The following is a 19,718-nucleotide window of genomic DNA, read 5'->3' as shown; positions in this document are numbered from 1 at the left end:
CCCGCGCTCTCGCCTGCGGCTGAAGGAGTGGATGCCTTAGTGCTCCCTTGGCCGGACCGCCTCCTACTCTGTTTTTCCCCCATGGCCTCTAGTGGGCAAGGTCATCCGGAGAATAGAGCTCCATCGAGGTCCCATGATCCTGGTGGCTCCCTAGTTGCCGCGTTGCCCTTGGTTCGCAGATCTGCACCATCTGGCAGTGGACGGCCCGATCCGGTTGAGCCATCTTCCTCAACTGCTCCATCAGGGGCCAGTATTTTTCGATCAGGCAGAACGCTTCTGTCTTGTGGCCTGGCTTTTGAACGGCGGCGCCTCCAGCACAAAGGATACCCTGATGCAGTAGTCTCGACTCTCCTCAAGGACCAGAAGGCTTCGACTTCAGCCGCCTACGTGAGGGTCTGGAAGGTCTTTGAGGCTTGGTGCACAGCGCATGATACTCATACCTCGAGGGCCTCAGTTCCTCAGATTCTGGTGGTCCTTCAAGACGGTTTGGGTAAAGGTCTCGCCTACAATTCCTCACGAGTACAAGTTGCTGCTCTAGGTTCTCTTCTCCAGTACGCAGATCATTCATCTCTCTTGGGTCAGCCGGATATCGCCCATTTCCTCAGAGGGGCGAAGCATATACGGCCCCCAGTTGGGGATCCGTTCCCTTCTTGGAGTCTTAATCTGGTTCTTAGGACTCTGGCGGGACCTTCCTTTGAGCCTCAACGCAACGCCACCATCAAAGATATCACGCTCAAGACAGTTTTCCTGGTGGCAATCTGTTCCGCATGCCGCATTTCGGAACTCCAAGCGCTCTCCTGCCGAGAGCCCTACCTCCGTTTCTCGGACACCGGGGTGTCACTATGCACAGTATCCTCCTTTCTACCCAAAGTCGTTTCGTCCTTTCACCTGAATCAGACGGTAGAGCTTCCGTCCTTCCCAGCGGGGGAACCGGGTCGTCTTCGTTATCTGGATGTCAAACGCACTCTAATGCGCTACTTGGAGGTCACTAACGACTTTCGAGTCTTGGACCACCTGTTTGTCCTATGGTCGGGGCCAAAGAAGGGTTCTCAGACCTCGAAGACGATTGCGAGATGGCTTAAGGAAGCCATAGTCACAGCGTACATCGGGACGGGTCGGACTCCTCCGCCGGGCGTTAAAGCCCATTCTCTCCGTTCACAGGCCACATCCTGGGCCGAAGTGCAGTCAGTCTCCTCACAAGAGATCTGCCGGGCGGTGACTTGGAAGTCTCTTCACACCTTCGCACGACATTACCGTTTGCACCTACTGTCGTCAACCTCTGGACATTTTGGCAACCAGGTCATTCGAGCAGGGCTTTCAAGGGCCCACCCGGTGTAGGGAAGCTTTGGTACATCCCACCGTCTGGACTGATCCTGGGACGTACAGGGAAAAGAAAATTATTCCTTACCTGCTAATTTTCATTCCTGTAGTACCAAGGATCAGTCCAGACGCCCACCTCATTGGTTACTGGGTTTATGGGTTCCTATTTCCCTGCTCGATCTCTTCTCTTCATTCTGATTTCTCCAGTTACTCTCAATTTTTGAGCCTATTTAGCTCATGAGTCTGTTACCTAGTTCTTTCTGCAAGTTACAGTTATGGCATCAGTTTGCCCTAGTTGTTATGATCTGTTATGATTGCGACACTTGATCCATCCTTTCTACGTGGTTATCTTGGCTTTGATATTCTCTATACTGAGCTCTTGCAGAGGGTGCACTGGTTCTTATGACAGCACCCTCCGAAGCCTTGTCTGACTCCATCTGCTGGACGGGGGACATAACCCACCGTCTGGACTGATCCTTGGTACTACAGGAACGAAAATTAGCAGGTAAGGAATAATTTTCTTATTGGTTCAAGTGGAATTGGCTGACCACTTTCGGAAGGAAAGAAGGATGTGTGTGAAGTACCACCTTGTTATGATAGAATTGCATATATGGGCTGTAGTGTACCAGAGCCTGTAGTTCACTGACTCTGCGTGTGGATGTTAAGGCAATAAGAAATACTACTTTCCATGTAAGATATTTAATGTGTGCCTCCTCCATCGGTTCAAAGGGGGCTACCATTAGTTGTTCCAGTACAACATTCAGATTCCATGGTATTGGTAGCTTGGAAATCGAAGGCCGGAGGTGAGTCAGTCCCTTTAGAAAACGGGAGACACAGGGCTGGACAGAGATGGGTTGTCCTCTATACGGCCGGTGGTAGGCCAATATCGCACTGAGATGTACTCTGATTGAAGAAGTTGCCAGTCCCGTGGTGTATAATGAGTGAAGATAGTCCAACAGTTTTTCTGGTGCACAGTCTAATGGAGGTATATCCTGTGCAGAGCACCAGGATGAATATCTTTTCCATTTGAAGCTATAATTCCTTCGTGTGGATGGTTTTCTTGAGGCGAGAAGTATAGTTTGCACAGAGACTGATATTCCCTGTTCTGTCAAGAGGAGCCGCTCAATCTCCATGCTGTCAAATGTAGCGATTTGTGCATGGGATGGAGCAGTGTTCCTTGCTCTTGTGTCAACAGATCCATGCGATCTGGTAGTGCTATTGGTTGCGCTATTGATAGGTGTAGAAGGTGGGTATACCACGGTTGGCGTGGCCACACTGGCGCTATCAGAATAACTGTGCTGCATCGGTTATGCACTCTTTTGTAATGTTCTGGTAATGAGGGGTATTGGGGGGAAACGCATACATCAGAGGTTCTGTCCACGGAAGGAGGAACACATTCTGAGACGTTCGCCGAGTGCTGGCCCAGACTGAACAAAAGCGAGGGATCTTCGCGTTGAGTTCTGTTGTGAAGAGGTCGATCGTTGGTCATCCTCATTGTTCGAACAACATATCTGCTACTTGTTGATTGAGTGACCACTCGTGAGGGTAGAATATACGGTTCAGACAGTCGGCTTGAGTATTGATGGCTCCCGGTAGGTACGCCGCTTGAAGATGTATGGAGTGATGTGACGCATGTTCCAGAATCTAAGGTTTCCCTGCAGAGGGACCATGAACCAGACCCTCCTTGTTTGTTGATGTAGTACTTGATTGCCTGTGTAAACCATGACTCGCCAGCCTCTTAAGTGCGGAAGGAATGTTTGGAGAGTGTTCTTTATCGCTCTGAGTTAGAGTAGATTGATTTGTAGATTCCTTTCTGCTGGGGACCATAGGCCTTGTGTTTGCAGATGGTCCAAATGAGCTCCCCAACCCTTGCGAGAGGCATCTGTGGTCAGAACTGTATTGTGGGGGGTATTGTAAATAGTGCTCCCTTCATGAGTGTTTTTGGCTGGAGCCACCACGTTATATCTTGTAGCTTGGAGTGAGTTAGTAGCACTCGGGTCGTTAATGCTTGGGAGTGCTGTTTCCACTGCCCTTTGAGACCCCATTGTAGTCGACGCGTGTGAAGTCGGGTGTTCGGGACAGTATGAATGGCTGCCGCCATGTGACTCAGAAGTATGAGGATCTGTCGCACTGAGGGCTGTTTGAGCAACCTGGTGGAGTGGAAAAGGCGTCGTATCTCTAGTCTCCGGTCTGCTGGTAGAAAAGCTCTGGTGCTGAGGGTAACCAGACGCACTCCAATAAATTGAAGAGATTGCGTCGGTAGCATATTGGATTTCCGGTGGTTTACCATTATTCCCAAACAATGTAGGCATTGTAGTGTTTGGTGAAGGTATTCTTTGAGGGACTGCGGTGACAAGGCCACTATGAGCCAGTCGTCCAGATAAGGAAAGATTTTGATGGCCTTTTGGCGAAGATATGCCACCACCACTGCATGCACTTGGTGAAGACCCTGGGGGCTGACGAGAGGCCAAAGGGTAGTACTCTGTATTGGAAGTGTTGTTCCTGAAACTGGAAAGAGAGGTACCGCCACGAAGAGTGATGGATAGGGATGTGTGTATAAGCATCTTTCAGATCTATTGAGCACATCCAGTCCTTGGGTTGTAGAAGTGGTAATATGGTCTTTAGGGAGACCATTTTGAACTTTTCTTTGATGAGATGTTTGTTCAGCTCCTGCAGATCCAAAATTGGTCTGTTTGCCATGTGTGTCCGCATGAAGGGGTGACGGTTCTACCCCAGTTACACCTGTTTTTCTCCGTTTCTTTACAGGTGGTGGGGCGATATTTCCTCCCTTTCTTGAGGAGATCGTGATGCATGATGTTGTCTCGGGGAGGAGGAAGAGGATGATGACATAATTCTTACATATTCCCCTTCTGATTGCAGTCCCGATGTACGGGTTTCACTTCTGGGGGAGAAGGACTGGTCCGAGAACCGGGAGCTATGGAGTCTCTGGGGAGGAGGGTGTGAGATAAGAATCCCTGCTCCCTCCGAGGATATTGAAGAGGTTAGGCCGCTGCCCATGGTTTTTGTTATTGTAGGACTCCTAGAAGTGTGTCGTCTTTGCTTGTTTGGATTTGCCATGCGTCAATTTTAATGAATGTGGAGTTGGTGAGGGGACATGTGACATTGTGATCGGTCGTTGCTTCGAAGCTGACTCTTTTTGCGTTGATTTTGGAGGTTTGTGCATCGATGTGGATGCTCCCTGCGACAGCTCTGAGGCTTTCTGTGAAGCCATCGACGCTCCTTGCTTCGGCTTCGATTTATCATGCGTTGGTATTTTGTGCCTCGACACAGATTCCTTTGACGGTATTGATGCGTCAGAATGCGGTGATGGGGCGGACTGCTTCGGTCAAGTCCCTGACTCATGCTTTGACGCCGACGCCCCCGATGTACTGGAGTCCCCTGCTCCTCACGGCCTTGGCTCTTTCGAGCGCCCCCGCGATATATGCCTCGTCGAGTCATGGCTATGAAGGCCTTGACTCCGGGCTCTATCTCCTGCCTCCGATCCCCCAGTCCTGGAGATATAAGGCTCCACGGATGCCTCTCTCTTTACCTTGGGGGTCATGCGCTGTCTTGGACCCAGTGACGAGTGCGCCTCCGAAGATGGGCATGGGATTCCGATTGTGCTTCCCTCAGGGCCTGAATCTTATGGGCCCTCTGCCGCCTGGCTCGTGGCGACATCCTGCTGCAATGTTTGCATGCGGCTTGCTGATGGTGCAGCCCCAGGCAGCGGTAGCAGCTATCATGTCCATCGGTGATGGACATGATTTTGCCGCAACCGCAGGGTTTGAAGCCTGGAAGCCTCGGAGCCGGTTTTTGTGCCATTTCTTCTGTTTGTTTTTTACTAGGTCTAAGGAGAAACTAGCTTCGCGTGTGCTCCCGCGCGCGGAAAAAACAGACTGAGGAGAGACTGTTTTTCTGCGCGGGAAGGCACGCGCAGCCGCATAGAGCAAAGCTCTGTGTTCTATTCAAAAGCTCTGCCTCCTGGGCCCTGATGGACAGTTCCCATGACAGCATGGCTAATTCAGCCCTGCTATCAACAGGAAAAATCACTAAATATATTTAAAACAAAATATTCATTAATAATCTTCCTTAAAATACAAAGTCTTCAAAGTTTTCATAAAGGTCCTTAAGTCTCATTCTTCCCTAAGAGCAGGGCATACTACAGTAGAGGGCCAAAATAAGAAATGGCCTTCATCAAGTCTGTTGTAAGCCGTAATCCCTGGGCCCAGGCAATAAATACATTTCCAGCTTCTTCACTTACACCATTCATGCTGCTCCAAAGTTTTGCAAGGTTGTTCAACTGTGATTAGGTGTTTTATCCTTGGGCATTAAATAAGCTTCTTGCAGTGAACTTGAATTCAGTCCTAATAAACGGAGGTAACTGGCAGTGTACTAGCCCTAACAGCAAACACATTTGCTGCATCTCTGCAAAGAAGTCAGCTCAGCTGATTCCTTATGCCATATCTCTGTCTTCATGCTGCTGAAACGTAGTCCCGCACAGTGAATGCTTTGCATACGCATGTCATTCAGTCCGGAGCTTGATCTATTCACGAGTGCCTAGACCCCTGAAGAAGAGATTACTCAAAACGCAGCAGTGTCGGGCTATGTTTTATTTCTGCTGACACATTACTTCTTCAACCCCGACGTGTAAAATCGCATCCACTAAGAGAAGTGCAACATGATTTGTTTATGCAGACATGATTTATGATAAAGCAGTTTGAGGAGCATACTGTTTTACGTTCTCCTTTGAAAAGAACTCAGGATCTATGTAATTTTTAGTTTGCATAAAAAAATTTGCAAATCAATATTGTTGTCCTCAGCTTAAGACTTACTGACCTGGTGATTATAACTATGAGAGCTCATAAGCTTACATAAGACGGTTTATTATTGTAGTCCATGTGCAATATGGTTCACTAAGACAACTTTTGAATTACACTGCCTGTGTGGGGAAGTCTCATATTTTGGTTTATTTAAATATCATTGATTCTTTGTTATCCTGAAGTGAGATTTTGCAACTTGTTTGATATCTCTGTCAATGACTATGGAACAAGCTCTTGCTTGAAAAGTAAATAAAATGGCAGTTTCTCCAGACTTTTTTTAAAAACTTGATGCACAACATCTTCAGCACAGGTCAAACCAGTTCAGCCTTCTACAGAGTGTATCCAGCTTACATTAGAACATAAGAAATGCCGTGCTGAATCCGACCAAAGCCCATCGAGCCCAACATCCTGTCTCCAACAGTCACAAGTACTCGATAGATTTAATTCCTGTATAACAATAGTTTTCTTTAGTCTGCGTGACTAATAATATATTATGGACTGTGTTGCGTTAAGCTGGCCAATCCTTGGGAATAATCTGTAAAACAAAAGGAGGCCGAGCCTGGTGGTTCCTTATATACAATTTATTTACCAAAATAAAGGCACACAAAACAAAGTAGGGCAGCAGACCTTACTTCAGGTTTAACAATAATGCAGCTCACCTCAACTTCAGGTTACTTGAGTGTCTTTCAGTTATAAGCGTTCAAAGCAACTCTGACTCCTCTCTGAGCCTGAGTTCTTATGGTAGGGTGACGGGAACCTCCCTTCACCCAGAATTCCTTGTGGCATAGAAGCCTGAACCGAGGCCCTTAAGGGAGTTGTCTGTGCACTCCCTCACCTGGACTTTTCCTCCAGGAACTTGACCAAACAGCTTTTAAATCAGTTATGCTGGTTGCCTTGGTCATGTCCTCTGGCCACAAATTCCACAGCTTACTTCCTACCTTTTGTTTTAAATCTGCCAGTTGTTAGTTTCATGTTTTAGTATTTAGGGGAAAATAGCCATTCTTTATTTACACATTGCATCCCACTCATGATTTATAATCTTCTATCAGGTCCCCTCTCAGCTGTCTTTTTTCCAAGCTGAAGAGCCCTAGCCTGCATTGCCTTTCATCATAGGGGAGCAGTTCCATCCTCTTTATTGATTATCTCACCCTTCTCTGCACCTTTTCTAGTTCTGTTATGTATTTTTATTTTTTTTTTTTTAGCTGGGGTGACCAGAACTGCACACAATGCTCAAGGTGCAGTGGCATCATGAATCAATGCAAAGGCAATGTGATATTTTCCATTTTATTCTCTGTTCCTTTTCAGATTATTCCTAACATTCTGCTTGTTTTTTGAACTTTACTGGTATGTCACAATGCTTAAGGGAGAGAGGTGGTGTAACATGCACAAACACTGGTTTGCTATCTTAACGGAGTCTCTCGTGCTGCTAATGTTGTTCATTGTCTTAATATCGCCATGATCTGCTCCACGCAGGCCTCTAACAGACATGTGATGCTATCATTTCTAGCCACCAGATTCCTTCTTCCAGTACATGATTCTTCTGTATTTCTATCTGCTGTATAGGATTTCCCACAGATAAATCTCGGTATAAATCACATTTGTTCAGGCTAGATTTAAAAAAATGAACGGTATGCAGTGAGGCAGGAGCAGTATAACTAAGCAACCATCTCACCTGATGGCTCTCTAGCATCCCCAGACTTTTGGAGTTATAATAAAAGAAAACATTGACTGGCAGCAATCAAACAATGTCTGTTAGGATATATTTTTTAGGAAGGAAGATATATGCTGCCTTTCTGAGACTATCCCAAGCCTGCTTCATATGTTGAAGATGGGTTAACTTAGATTTTAGTATTTTTTAAAGCAATCAAAGCACATTAGACCAGGGTAACATTTTGCTGCAGTAATTGTTTACTGAGAAGTAGGCTAAGCGAAGGAATGAATATACATGCACTTTGTTTTATGTGGATTGCAGGCTCTAGATTACTGCATTATGGTGATAGGAGTACCAAATGTGGGCAAATCCTCTCTTATCAATGCACTACGCAGATGTCATCTAAGAAAAGGTATTTCTAAATCCATTTTATATTCCTTTATAGTTTCTTCCAAAATCTCGTTTTGTTAGACATTTTTTTTTATGCCAAACCTCTTAAATCAGGGAAAATTGAAACTATTTCTGTTAAATGAAAAAATAAATTATAATCCTGACAGTTTCCCTACAGTGTCTATACATGTACCTGGGACTTTTGATAATACATGCATTTCTGCTTTACTGAATGAACTCTATTAATAGTGCAACTTGCATTTTTTAAGCGGCTATTAACATCTGGATGATGTTGTGACTATGAGACACTCATTCTGGCGATATAAAAGGTTATGATGATGATACAGTGGCCAGCAGTATATTGCAAACATTTTTTCATATTCCAAACCCACCTTTTTTTTTTAATGCAATTTTTTGTGTGTGTCAAAAATTTCTGATTTATTGTGTAGTGGATTTGGGCTTTAAAGTTCTGGGCAGTCTTCTAGCTTTATGAAAGCAGGCTAAGCTGTATAAAAAGTAAGGCAGCTTTTAGAGCACTGTATCTCTTTTAGTGTATGCAGAAATCATGTGATTTGTTTCTCTCCATCTCTTCATATTGCTCTAACAGGAAAAGCATCCAGAGTTGGAGGAGAGCCAGGTATTACAAGGGCAGTTCTTTCCAAGATCCAGGTACTGTAATCCCTAAGTCAGGTTGTGTTGATTGAAATTAGGGTAATTTTCAAAGAGCCCATAAAAGTTTTTACCTGCAGACTTTTTAGCCAGAATTTTCAAAATGGATTTATGTGCATAAATCCACTTTGAAAATGTTTCAGGTGTGTACGTAACTTTCTATGGCATACCCACACAAAGTTAGACCTACATAAGAGCAGATAAGAACTTAAGAAATTGCCATACCTGGTCAGACCGAGGGTCCATCAAGCATAGCATCCAGTTTCCAACAGTGGCCAATCTAGGTTACCTGGCTAGTACCCATTCAATAAATACATCCCATGCTACTAATGCCATTAATAGCAGTGGCAGTTCCCTAAGTCAACTTGATTAATAGCAGTTATGGACTCTTCCTCCAAAAACTCATCCAAACCTTTTTTAAACCCAGCTACACTAACTGTCCTAACCACATCCTCCAGCAACGAATTCCAGAGCTTAATTGTGCATTTGAGTGAGAGAGAATTTTTCTAAGATTTGTTTTAAATATGCTACTTGCTAACTTCATGGAGAACCCCCATTATCTGAAAGAGTAAATAACCAATTCACATTTACCCATTCTAATCCTCTCATAAATTTATAGACCTCTATCATATCCCCCACTCTTCTCCAAGCTGAACAGCCCTAACCTTTTTAGCCTTTCCTCACAGGGGAGTTGTTCCATCTCCTTTATCATTTTGGTTGGTGGTCTTTGTACCTTTTCCAGTGCAACTATATCTTTTCTTCAGATGCGGTGACCAGAATTGCACACAATACTCAAGGTGCTGTCTCACCATGGAGTGATACACTTTCTCTGTTTTATTCACTGTTCGTTCCTAATAATTTCTAACATTCTGTTTGTTTTTTTGACTGCTGCAGTACACTAAGCCGACAATTTCAATGTATTATCCACTATGATGCCTAGATCTTTTTTTCTGGGTGTTAATTCCTAATATGAAACCTAACATCGTGTACCTACAGCATGAGTTGTTTTTCCCAATATGCATCACCTTGCATTTATCCACATTACATTTCATCTACCATATGGATGCCCAATCTTCCAGTCTCACAAGGTTCTCCCATAAAATCCATATGTGATTTAACTACTCTGAATAATTTTGTGTGATATGCAACTTTGTGTAACTTTATTCCAAAGCAATGTACAACATTTTATTGTAAAATCTGGAAAGCGATTTTATAAATTTTGTAAATAAAAAAAAATAAATTGTGAGGCTTTACATGCAAACATTTGAAGGACTAGGGGGCACTCCATGAAGTTAGCAAGTAGCACATTTAAAACTAATCAGAGAAAATGTTTTCACTTAATGCGCAATTAAGCTCTGAAATTTGTTGCCAGAGGATGTGGTTAATGCAGTTAGTGTAGCTGGGTTTAAAAAAGGTTTGGATAAGTTCTTGGAGGAGAAGTCCATTAACTGCTATTAATCAAGTTGAATTAGGGAATAGCCATTGCTATTCAGTAGCATGGGATCTGCTTAGTGTTTGGGTACTTGCCAGGTGCTTGTAGCCTGGATTGGCCACTGTTGGAAACAGGATGCTGGGCTTGATGGACTCTTGGTTTGACCTAGTATAGCAATTTCTTATGTTGTAATTAAAGGTATCTGCGTAAATCCTGTCCTCACCCCAATTCTGCCCCTGGAACGCCTACTGATGCATATAAAAGTGTAGTTAATTAAATTTAAAGGGTTGGGATGGGGAATGGGGACAAAAAATACATTGGGGTAGATTTTCAAAGGGTTACGCGCGTAACCCCCGAAAACCTACCCCTGTGCGCGCGCCAAGCCTATTTTGCATAGGCTCGGCGGCGCACGCAAGTCCCAGGACATTCATATGTCCCAGGGCTTCAAAAAAGGGGTGATCTGGGGGCGGGGCGGTGGTACGGGGGCGGGCCCGAATCCTCCAGCACAGTGGCTGTGCCTGGGGATGGCGCGCCAGCGCGCGCAAGTTATCCATCAAATAAGGTGGGGGGGGGGATTTAGGTAGGGCCCGGAGAGTGGGTTAGATAGGGGAAGGGAGGGAAAGGTGGGGGGGGGGATCGAAAAAAAAAAGTTCCCTCCAAGGCCGCTCTGATTTCGGAGCGGCCTTGGAAGGAACGGGGAAACCCCCTTGCGCGCACCGATCCTGGATTTTATAACATGCGCGCATACCCTGCGCGTGCTCCTTTAAAAATCTGGCCCATTGGTTGTAGTTGTTTTTTTTGTTTTGTTTTTTTAATATTCGCTCCATAAGACGCACAGACATTTCCCCCCCCCCACTTTTGGGGAAAAAAAGTGTGTCTTATGGAGCAAAAAAATACGGTAAATCCTTTTGAAAATTATCCCAATATGATAGAAAAAGAGCAGTGTACACTGACCCTTCACCAAATAACTGGCAAGGAGTACAAACAGTCCAGTGCACTTAGTTTATGGGACATCCCGAAAAAAAAAATTTTCAAATGAATAAAGGATAGAAATGGTGACATAAATGCAAAGATTGTGCTCATATTTATGCTAAAACAAGCAAAATTTCAGTTGACGGAACCTTCATCAAGATGTTGCGTTATTTGTGCATGCTCTTCTAGTTGTTCAGTTCTGTTGATGCAAATATCAGTATTTCTGTGACTACGCACATGTTCAGTCTTCCCAAACAAGATGTTCCCCAAGATCTGTATTTTAAGAAATGTCATCAAATAATACCAAAGAAGGTTTCTGCATAGTATAATAGAAAAAAAAAATGAAAACAGGAAATCTAGACTCAAAACAGAATATCATCTGTTCAAAAGGTTATTGAACAATGCAACAAAAATAAAAAAAAAAGCAAAGTAAACAAATAATACCCATAATCAAGGCCAAAATATGTTAGCCATAATATAAATGATAACATTCCATATGGTCCAGGTCAGTCCAGACAAGTGAATGATGTCCCTCTTCCAGCAGCTAGATACAGAGAGAAAAATCTCAAAGTAGACTTCATTTCCACTAGGTGTAATTCAGCGCTGGGTATTCTTACAGGGGTTTGGTGCTGTCATCAGCTCTTCAGTATTTCTCTGTCTTCAGCAGATGTGGGCTGTACTACAACTAGGAGTAACCCTCCTAGTAAGCCTATATAGTCAGGGACCCTGATCTCCAGTGATTGTGCAACCATGGTAAAGGCTGCAAAATGTGTCCCTTGCCTATCGAATTGGCCAATTTTGGCCAGATTACCATAGGAGACCTGGAACCCATTCAAAAGTATTGGTAGTGGCTGATGCATTTCCCTTCTTCCCTACCGGGGCCTGAATGGGGAACCATGTGGTTCAAAGTGCAACATTCAAACCCCAGCAGTGGGAGGAGGGGAGACCATGTTGGAGGAGGTTGAGTGAGGGGTTTGTGGGAAGGGAGTGAATCAGGATGAGTGGAGTAGGAGGAGGAACGAGGAAGGAAGTGAAAGAGGGAGTGTGAGGAGAACATAAGATATGCCATACTGGGTCAGACCAATGGTCCATCAAGCCCAGCATCCTTTTTCCAACAGTGGCCAATCCAGGCCATAAGAACCTGGCAAGTACCCAAAAGGGGCTTTGGAAGAGGGGGGATGAGGTGTGATTGGGAGGTGTCGCCTGTGGCTTCCCTCCTTCACCCCATCCCTACTCCCCCTCTCTTTACCTTTAGTTTTGCCAAACCAGTCCAGAACCCACCCAGGAGAGCCATGACAATCAAGGGCTCTCAATCTCTCAAATTCAGAAATCTTTAACAGCAAATATGTTGTTGCCTTTTTTAAGGGTAGTTGGTCTAATTGTGATCTAGGTGTAGGGATTATCTTATTCCTAGATTAATGACCATGGAGGGAATTTGTTTGGCCTGCATCAGATTTTGATTGTGGTGGTGATTTGGAAACCAAAACAAATTGCCTTTGGTTGTCTTAGCTTTGACATAGGACTCTGATGCGGCACCAGAGCCGTACGAGTGTAGAGAAATCAGCTTTGAACTTTTTATGTCTCCATCTGCTGGAAGGAGATGTTTCAACTTGTCTGCAGGACTAAAGGAAAGGAAATTAACGGATAAGTTTAAATTCTATCTTTTATAGTAAGTGAAGGAAATGACATGTAAGAAAAGGTTTCCTTAGTTGATGTAAAATAAAAAGAACTCTTATACTAAGCTGTACACTCACAATCCCTTTTGTGTCTATAACTATATAGTTGAGGTGCCAGCTCCATCAGAACATGCAAAAATCTTTTTATAAATTCAGGGAAGACGATTGCCATGACAACAGTTATCAGTTTGAAAATGTAAGTGCAAAATGGCTTGGAGAATTTAATCACACTACAGTGTCATGTCGTCATTGCCCACAACTCATAGGATTTTCAATAGAAAAGGAAAATCTTTGCACTCTATAAATACATGTTCTCAAAATAGAATAGGTGCAGTGACTGTGCTTCATGATAGAAATAAATACTTAAATTAGTCCGACTAGTACTTATTTTCTGTGCTAACATAGTCATAGGTACTACGATATGTTACTAAAGAGAACAGTAGAAGTTGGAATCCATGCTTAAATTATTTGGAACAAGAGGAATATTATTGTTAACCATGGTGGGGCAAGAAGTAGGCAAGTTTGCAGTCTGTGCCAGTACTTTTCTGGCTAATGTTTTAGTTAGATACTAGTTGACACCTATGGAAATTCCCCAGAGGCTCCCATGAATTGTCCTCCCTTATTAGCCCCTTTTTCAGATAATTTATAAATATGTAAAAAAAAACCACCTGGTTCTAGTATAGTTCCCTGTGGCACTCCACTATTTACCTTTCTACATTGAGAGAGATGACCATTCAGTTCTACTCTTTCCTAACCTTTTAGCTACTTACCAGTTCAAAATAGGGCATTTCTTCCTATCCTATAACTTTTCAATTTCCTGAGGAGTCTCTCAAATGCTTTCAGTAAATCCAGATACACTATATCAACCAACTGTTTATTAACCTCTTCAAAAAAAATCTTAACAGGTTTGTATGGCAAGTCTTCCCTTTGCTAAATCCATGATGATCCCACCCATTAACCTGGGAATTTCCAGATGGCCAGCAATTTCTTTTTTCTTAAGAATAGCGGCTACTACTGTGCCCAGCACTGATGTCAGGCTCACTGATCTGTAGTTTACCAGATCACCCCTATATCCCTTTTTAAAAATGGACGTTCCTGTTCATACTCCAGATTAGTCCAGACTCCTGGGTTTTGCATCCCTGCCAGCAGATGGAGACAGAGAAAGTTTCAATGACACTGCTGCATATCCTAGTGTGCCACTTGCAGTCCTTCAGTATTTATCTGTCTCCAGCAGATGGTAGACGGTGTAAAACCTGCAGTTTGAAGTTAAAAAAAAAAAAAAAATCAGAACAAGAGAAGGATAAGAATGATTCCTCCCAGAGGGTCGTTATGGCCTGGTGGGGCTGTCCCCCCTGGTTTGAGGCGGACGAGCAGAGGGTTGGTGACCCTTTTGTAAGCTCTGTCCGGTGTTCTGTGGGGTGTAAATCTGGTGGTCCAGATCCCTCCCCTTTACGAAGCAGCTTGGAACCCGCTGACAGCTCTGCAGACACCAGCCTGGTGCAAGAACGTATCCCCCCTTTATATTTCTTTCTTGCCTGGGATGTTAAAAGTTAGTCCAAAAAAATAAAAAGGAAAAGAAGCTTACAGAAGCAATGATGCAAAGACAACCCACTCTTTTTGGTCCTGGCTGTCTGAGGACACTTGGCACTTTTGCATGAGGATCCACTGGTTCCATGCTGCTTTTTGACTTTTTATGAGGACCAGTTTCCTTTTGGTTGCAGCTTCATCTTCCTCCTGCTTGTTGTGGTAGGTTAAGTTTAGAGTTCTTAGTGTTGTTATCTTGGCTTGGAAACAGGTCAGTACTGAGAGATTGCAGGTGGCACACTGGGTTATGTAGCAGTGTCGGTGAAACTTTCTCTGCCTCCATCTGCTGGCAGGGATACAAAACCTAGGAGACTGGACTAATCTGTGGTACTTCAGGAATGAAAATTAGCAGGTAAGAACCAATTTTCCTTTATGTTGGCCACCCTGCAATCATCTGGTACTGAGGCTGATTTGAATGAGAAGTTAAAGAGTACTAGTTTACAATTTTATTTTTTAGTTCTTTCAGAACTTTTGGGGTGTATATCATCCGTTCCCGATGATTTATTACTCTTTAGTTTGTCAATTTGCTCCATTAGATCTTCCCTGCAAGACCCCTAGAATCATATTTACATCCTTGCAAGGCCCAGTAGCCAGTAATTTACGATAGGACACAAGGATTATGCTTTCTATTTGCTGCTCTGATCTCCCACATTGTTCGTTCTCACCAGCTTAGGACCTGAGTTAGCTTGTTTATGGTGGAAGCAGGAAGGTGAAGCTGAAGATCTAGGGTCTGTGCCATTTTTATTAGGTAAGGAAAATGGACAGACTAGACTAGATGGACCCAGAATGTTTTATATGCTTTAACTTTCTTAGATTTCTGCTAGGAGAGCAATTTAATTTGCATCTGCTGCTAAGTTCACTGTGAAAGTTTAGATTCCTTTTCAAGCTGATAGCATTAAGAACCTCTTTTGTCTGCTTTTAGGTGTCTGAGAGACCTCCTATGTTTTTATTGGATACTCCTGGAGTTCTCTCTCCTCGGATAGCGACCATAGAGACTGGCTTGAAGCTAGCACTATGTGGTAAGAAGCACTTTAAGATTTGACTGCAGTGGGGAGGCTTATGCTCTCTGTGATGTACATAGCTAGTAATGGGGTTTGTGTAGAGCTCGTGCATGTTTTAAACATGTTCTTCAGATGCCAGGTAGTGCTGTTACTTCTATAACAGAAAGTGTCAGTATGGGTGAGCGCTGCTGGGCTTTAATACAAGTCTGGTCCGGACTTTGCATCACTTTGTCCCCAAATGACCCAACATGGCTTCAAAAAAGGACATAGCACTGAAACACTTTTAGCTACTCTGGTGGATAATATTCTTCATGGTTTCGATAAGGGAATCTCCTTTATCTTGATTCTTTTAGACATCTCTGCGGCTTTTGACTCAGTCGACCATAAGTTACTTCTCCATAGATTAGTTGAGATTGGTATAAATGGTAATGTTCTGAAATGGTTTCAGTCTTTTCTATCTAATCGCTCCTTCAAAGTATCATACAACAACAATACTTCGGATCTCTCTCCTCTCCCACTAGGCGTCCCTCAAGGTTCATCCCTTTCTCCCACCCTTTTCAACATTTACATGCTTCCATTATGTCACTATCTAAATAAATTAGGACTCTCATATTTCCTTTATGCGGATGATGTCCAAATTTTGTTACCCATCAAAGACAACATCCACAGTACATTGTCACAATGGGAACTATATCTCTATGATATCAATAATATCTTATCTCAAATGGCACTTTCACTCAATCATAACAAAACAGAGTTCCTTCTTCTCTCCAAAACGTTAACGCCTCCACCTATAGATCCATCAGTACTCTCAAATTATAGATTATCCACGTCAGTTAAGGACCTTGGAATTACCTTAGATAAAGAACTTAATTTCAAAGCCCACATCAAAAATCTAATTAAAGAAGGTTTCTATAAACTTCAAGTTCTAAGAAAATTGAAACTGTTACTACATCCTCCTGACTTTAGAACAGTACTACAAGCCTTAATTTTTGCAAAATTAGACTATTGCAACTCCATCTTAACAGGATTGCCTGCTTCCACAATTAAGCCGCTTCAACTGCTTCAAAATGCTGCCGCTAGATCCCTATCAAATTGCAGAAAATTTGAACACATCTCTCCAATTTTGCACCAATTACATTGGCTTCCCATCGCTTTTAGATCACAATATAAGATACTTATGCTTATTCATAAAGCATTGTACGATGATGACTCATCTTGGTTACAAAAACCACTTTATCATTGTATTTCTATTAGAAATCTTCGTTCTACAGACACTGGTTTACTCTCTATTCCCTACAGCAAAAAAATGCTCAAAACAGCTACTATAAATCGAGCCCCCTCTATAATTGGTCCTACTCTATGGAACTCACTTCCACCACCACTAAGGACTGAACCCTCCACATCCACCTTTAGAAAAAACCTTAAAACATGGCTTTTTATCAAAGCTTTCCTCCAATAAACTCGATAGATTTCTTCCCCTTATACACGGTTTTGTTCCTTTTATTATTGATGAGATACTGAATTTTGGTTTCATAATGTTAGCTTATTATCTTATATAGTTCTTTGTTTAATTTATTGATAATTATTAGGGTTTTTTGTTTTTTTTTCCCTTATTCCACAAGCTGTTTTTCAACTGTTATACTGTATTAGGTCTTCAATAATATTTGTTAACAATTTGTTTCAATGTAAACCGGTGTGATATTTTGAATTGAATGTTGGTATAAAAAAGCAAATAAATAAATAAATTGTATAAAATGCTGCTATTAATCTACAGCACTACACAGATATAACCAGACTCATGTGCCTTCTCTAGGTAAGGCCAGTAACTCATTTCTTTATGGGATGCAAGATCAGGGACAGCTTCCAGTTGTTTCCTTTAATAGTTATATTCATCCTATTGAACATAAATAGGGTGATTTTCAAAGACATTTCCACAGGTAAAACAGTGCCTGTTATAAAATTGCCCACTCAGTGTGTGAGTAAACCTATGCAGGTTTCTCCTGTATGTATGTCTATGTGAACTGAGCACATACATGCATACGTCTCCATTTTGAAAAGTGCACATGTAAAAGTTCCCTAAAATTTTATGCACACATGAGAAATATAACTCTGTGCAGGCAGTTTTGGTGGGATAATTTTCATAATGATCTTGCATGCATTACTTGGCTTTGAAAATTGGTGTAACTTATGTGCATATTTGCTATCAAATTTATGCTGGTTGAGATATATTTTTTAAACCCTCTTCCCCCCCCCTCCAAAAAAAAAAATATTACCCCCAAATGTATCAGAAACAGATTACCTTGACTTCTGATTGGAGAATATTTTATAAGTGACTTGCTCTCCAAGACTGGAAGTGTGTATAGTAATTTAATTTCCTGGGTTGCTAAAGGCAAAGGTATGTCTAGTGCTGTTCATTAGAAATATGTGGCTAGCTGTGAAATTTCCACAGGTGTTTGTTTCCATCCCAAATCATGGAGTTACCACTGGTTTCCTCAAAGCTAGCACATTGTGCACAGAGAGCCACATAGTTTTGTTTTTAAGATCGCCCAGAACACATCCAGGGCTGATTCTCCTGCTATTCGCTATCAAATGGCTTTCTTTGCTGTATTTGTCTAGGGACAATCTTGGATCATCTGGTAGGGGAAGACGTCATAGCAGATTATCTTCTATACACACTGAATAAGAAGCAGCAGTTCAGGTGAGAGTTGTGTTTTGGATTTTTTGATGCTTCTGTTTGCTAAAGACGTTATGCAGTACAATAAAAACTTCATTGTATACTTTGTTGTGCAGGTTTGTTTAAAGTTTTTATCTGTATGCAATCTTACAAGCTTGTTGACATTGTAACACACACAAAAATGTTAATGAATAACAATAAACTTAACAAACTTAAACTTACTTTGTCAGTCTTTTACTATTTATTATCTCCCAAAACATGTTGACCTGTTCCTTTTCCCTTATTAGAAATAAATCTCTTCCTCCCCTTTAACCTCTCAGTATTCTAAAAGAGAAAATAGATATTTGGAGGTCCATAATAAAAAGACTTGTGCAGTAAACTGGAAGTTACCTGGACAAATCTTTGGTTTCAAAAATGTCCCATTAAAATTTAGTCTGCACAATATTTAGCCAGATAGAAAAGGCAACGATGGGACGTTCCGAGGGCTGTCCTAAAGTGTGCTGGGTGACTTTGATTTTAGCTGGGTTTTATTCAGCAGAATGCATATCTGGTTATGTTCTGCTGAATACCCAGGTAGCTTTACCTGGATAACATTCCTGCTCTCTGGCTTACTCAGTAGGAGCCTCTGCTTTTTGAGAAGATGAAAAATCTTTAGCTACAGACTCCAAAAAGTGGGTTCATATGCTTGTGTAATGAGGGTAGTTTATTGCTGCAATAAAAGGTTAATTTTTCCATTGCTACAGTCGTCCCAAGTCGCTAAAACCATGGTTTTACATTTTTATTCCAGTAACCTGCTACATTTCTGTCCACAGCAACTAAGATGAGTAACTAATCTGACAGCTGTATTTTATGTTGTGATGGGCAGTAGGAAATCTGATCATGTTTCACCCAAAACAATCTTTCTCTTCCCTTAGATGTTTCTTGCAAGCTGGCCTCCTGCCTCTAGAATCCTACACCATCCCACCTACATACCCAGCAATGACTACCTGTAGCCCATATTCTTATTCTGTGACAGCCTCCCTGCCAGCAATGACTACCTGTAGCCCATATTCTTATTCTGTGACAGCCTCCCTGCCTGTAGTCAGCATTCAGCTGCTGCAAAACCAATTGATCCATCAAGGTGTAGCACTCTTGCTTAGATTCGGGATCAGAGCAGGCAAGAGCAGACTTGGAATGTGAAATAGCAGCTGGATGTTAATAGCATCTAACTGAGCACAGGGAGGTCCATGTTCAGTAAGTCAGCAAGTGGACAAGTTTTCCAACTAAACTTAGCCAGATAATTTGTCCCAGGTATTCAGTGGTACAAACGTCCTACTAAATATCCTTGATTAAAGTTGTCCGGTTAGGTTATGGGACTTAATTGGCCGTATCTGTAGCCAGTTAAGTGGAGCTGTAAAATTTTAAAAATAAAGGTGGTGGGACTAGAGGTCCTATTGCTTACCCAACCTCCCACCCAAGCATGAAATGCAGAGCTGTGCCTGCAGCCCCTTCCTCCCCAAAACCACCCAAACTTATTTGATGGTTTT

General features: G+C 42.6%; 1 protein-coding gene across 4 annotated transcripts in view; it reads left to right on the top strand.

Moving 5' to 3' along the window:
• The window catches only part of MTG1 (mitochondrial ribosome associated GTPase 1), an 86,023-nt gene that overhangs the window by 53,784 nt on the left and 12,521 nt on the right, over positions 1-19,718 (top strand). For 3 of the 4 annotated variants that reach the window (XM_029609603.1, XM_029609601.1, XM_029609602.1), the window contains exons 7-11: positions 8,113-8,203; positions 8,789-8,850; positions 13,037-13,126; positions 15,437-15,533; positions 18,135-18,216. In XM_029609603.1, coding sequence (XP_029465463.1) covers positions 8,113-8,203; positions 8,789-8,850; positions 13,037-13,126; positions 15,437-15,533; positions 18,135-18,216 — 422 coding nt within the window. The remainder of the gene's footprint in view (positions 1-8,112; positions 8,204-8,788; positions 8,851-13,036; positions 13,127-15,436; positions 15,534-18,134; positions 18,217-19,718) is intronic. The other variant, XM_029609604.1, reaches the window with a different exon arrangement.

Source organism: Rhinatrema bivittatum, chromosome 7 (assembly GCF_901001135.1).
Source record: "Rhinatrema bivittatum chromosome 7, aRhiBiv1.1, whole genome shotgun sequence".
Classification (NCBI taxonomy): domain Eukaryota; kingdom Metazoa; phylum Chordata; class Amphibia; order Gymnophiona; family Rhinatrematidae; genus Rhinatrema; species Rhinatrema bivittatum.
This window is presented reverse-complemented; position numbering and strand designations above follow the sequence as displayed.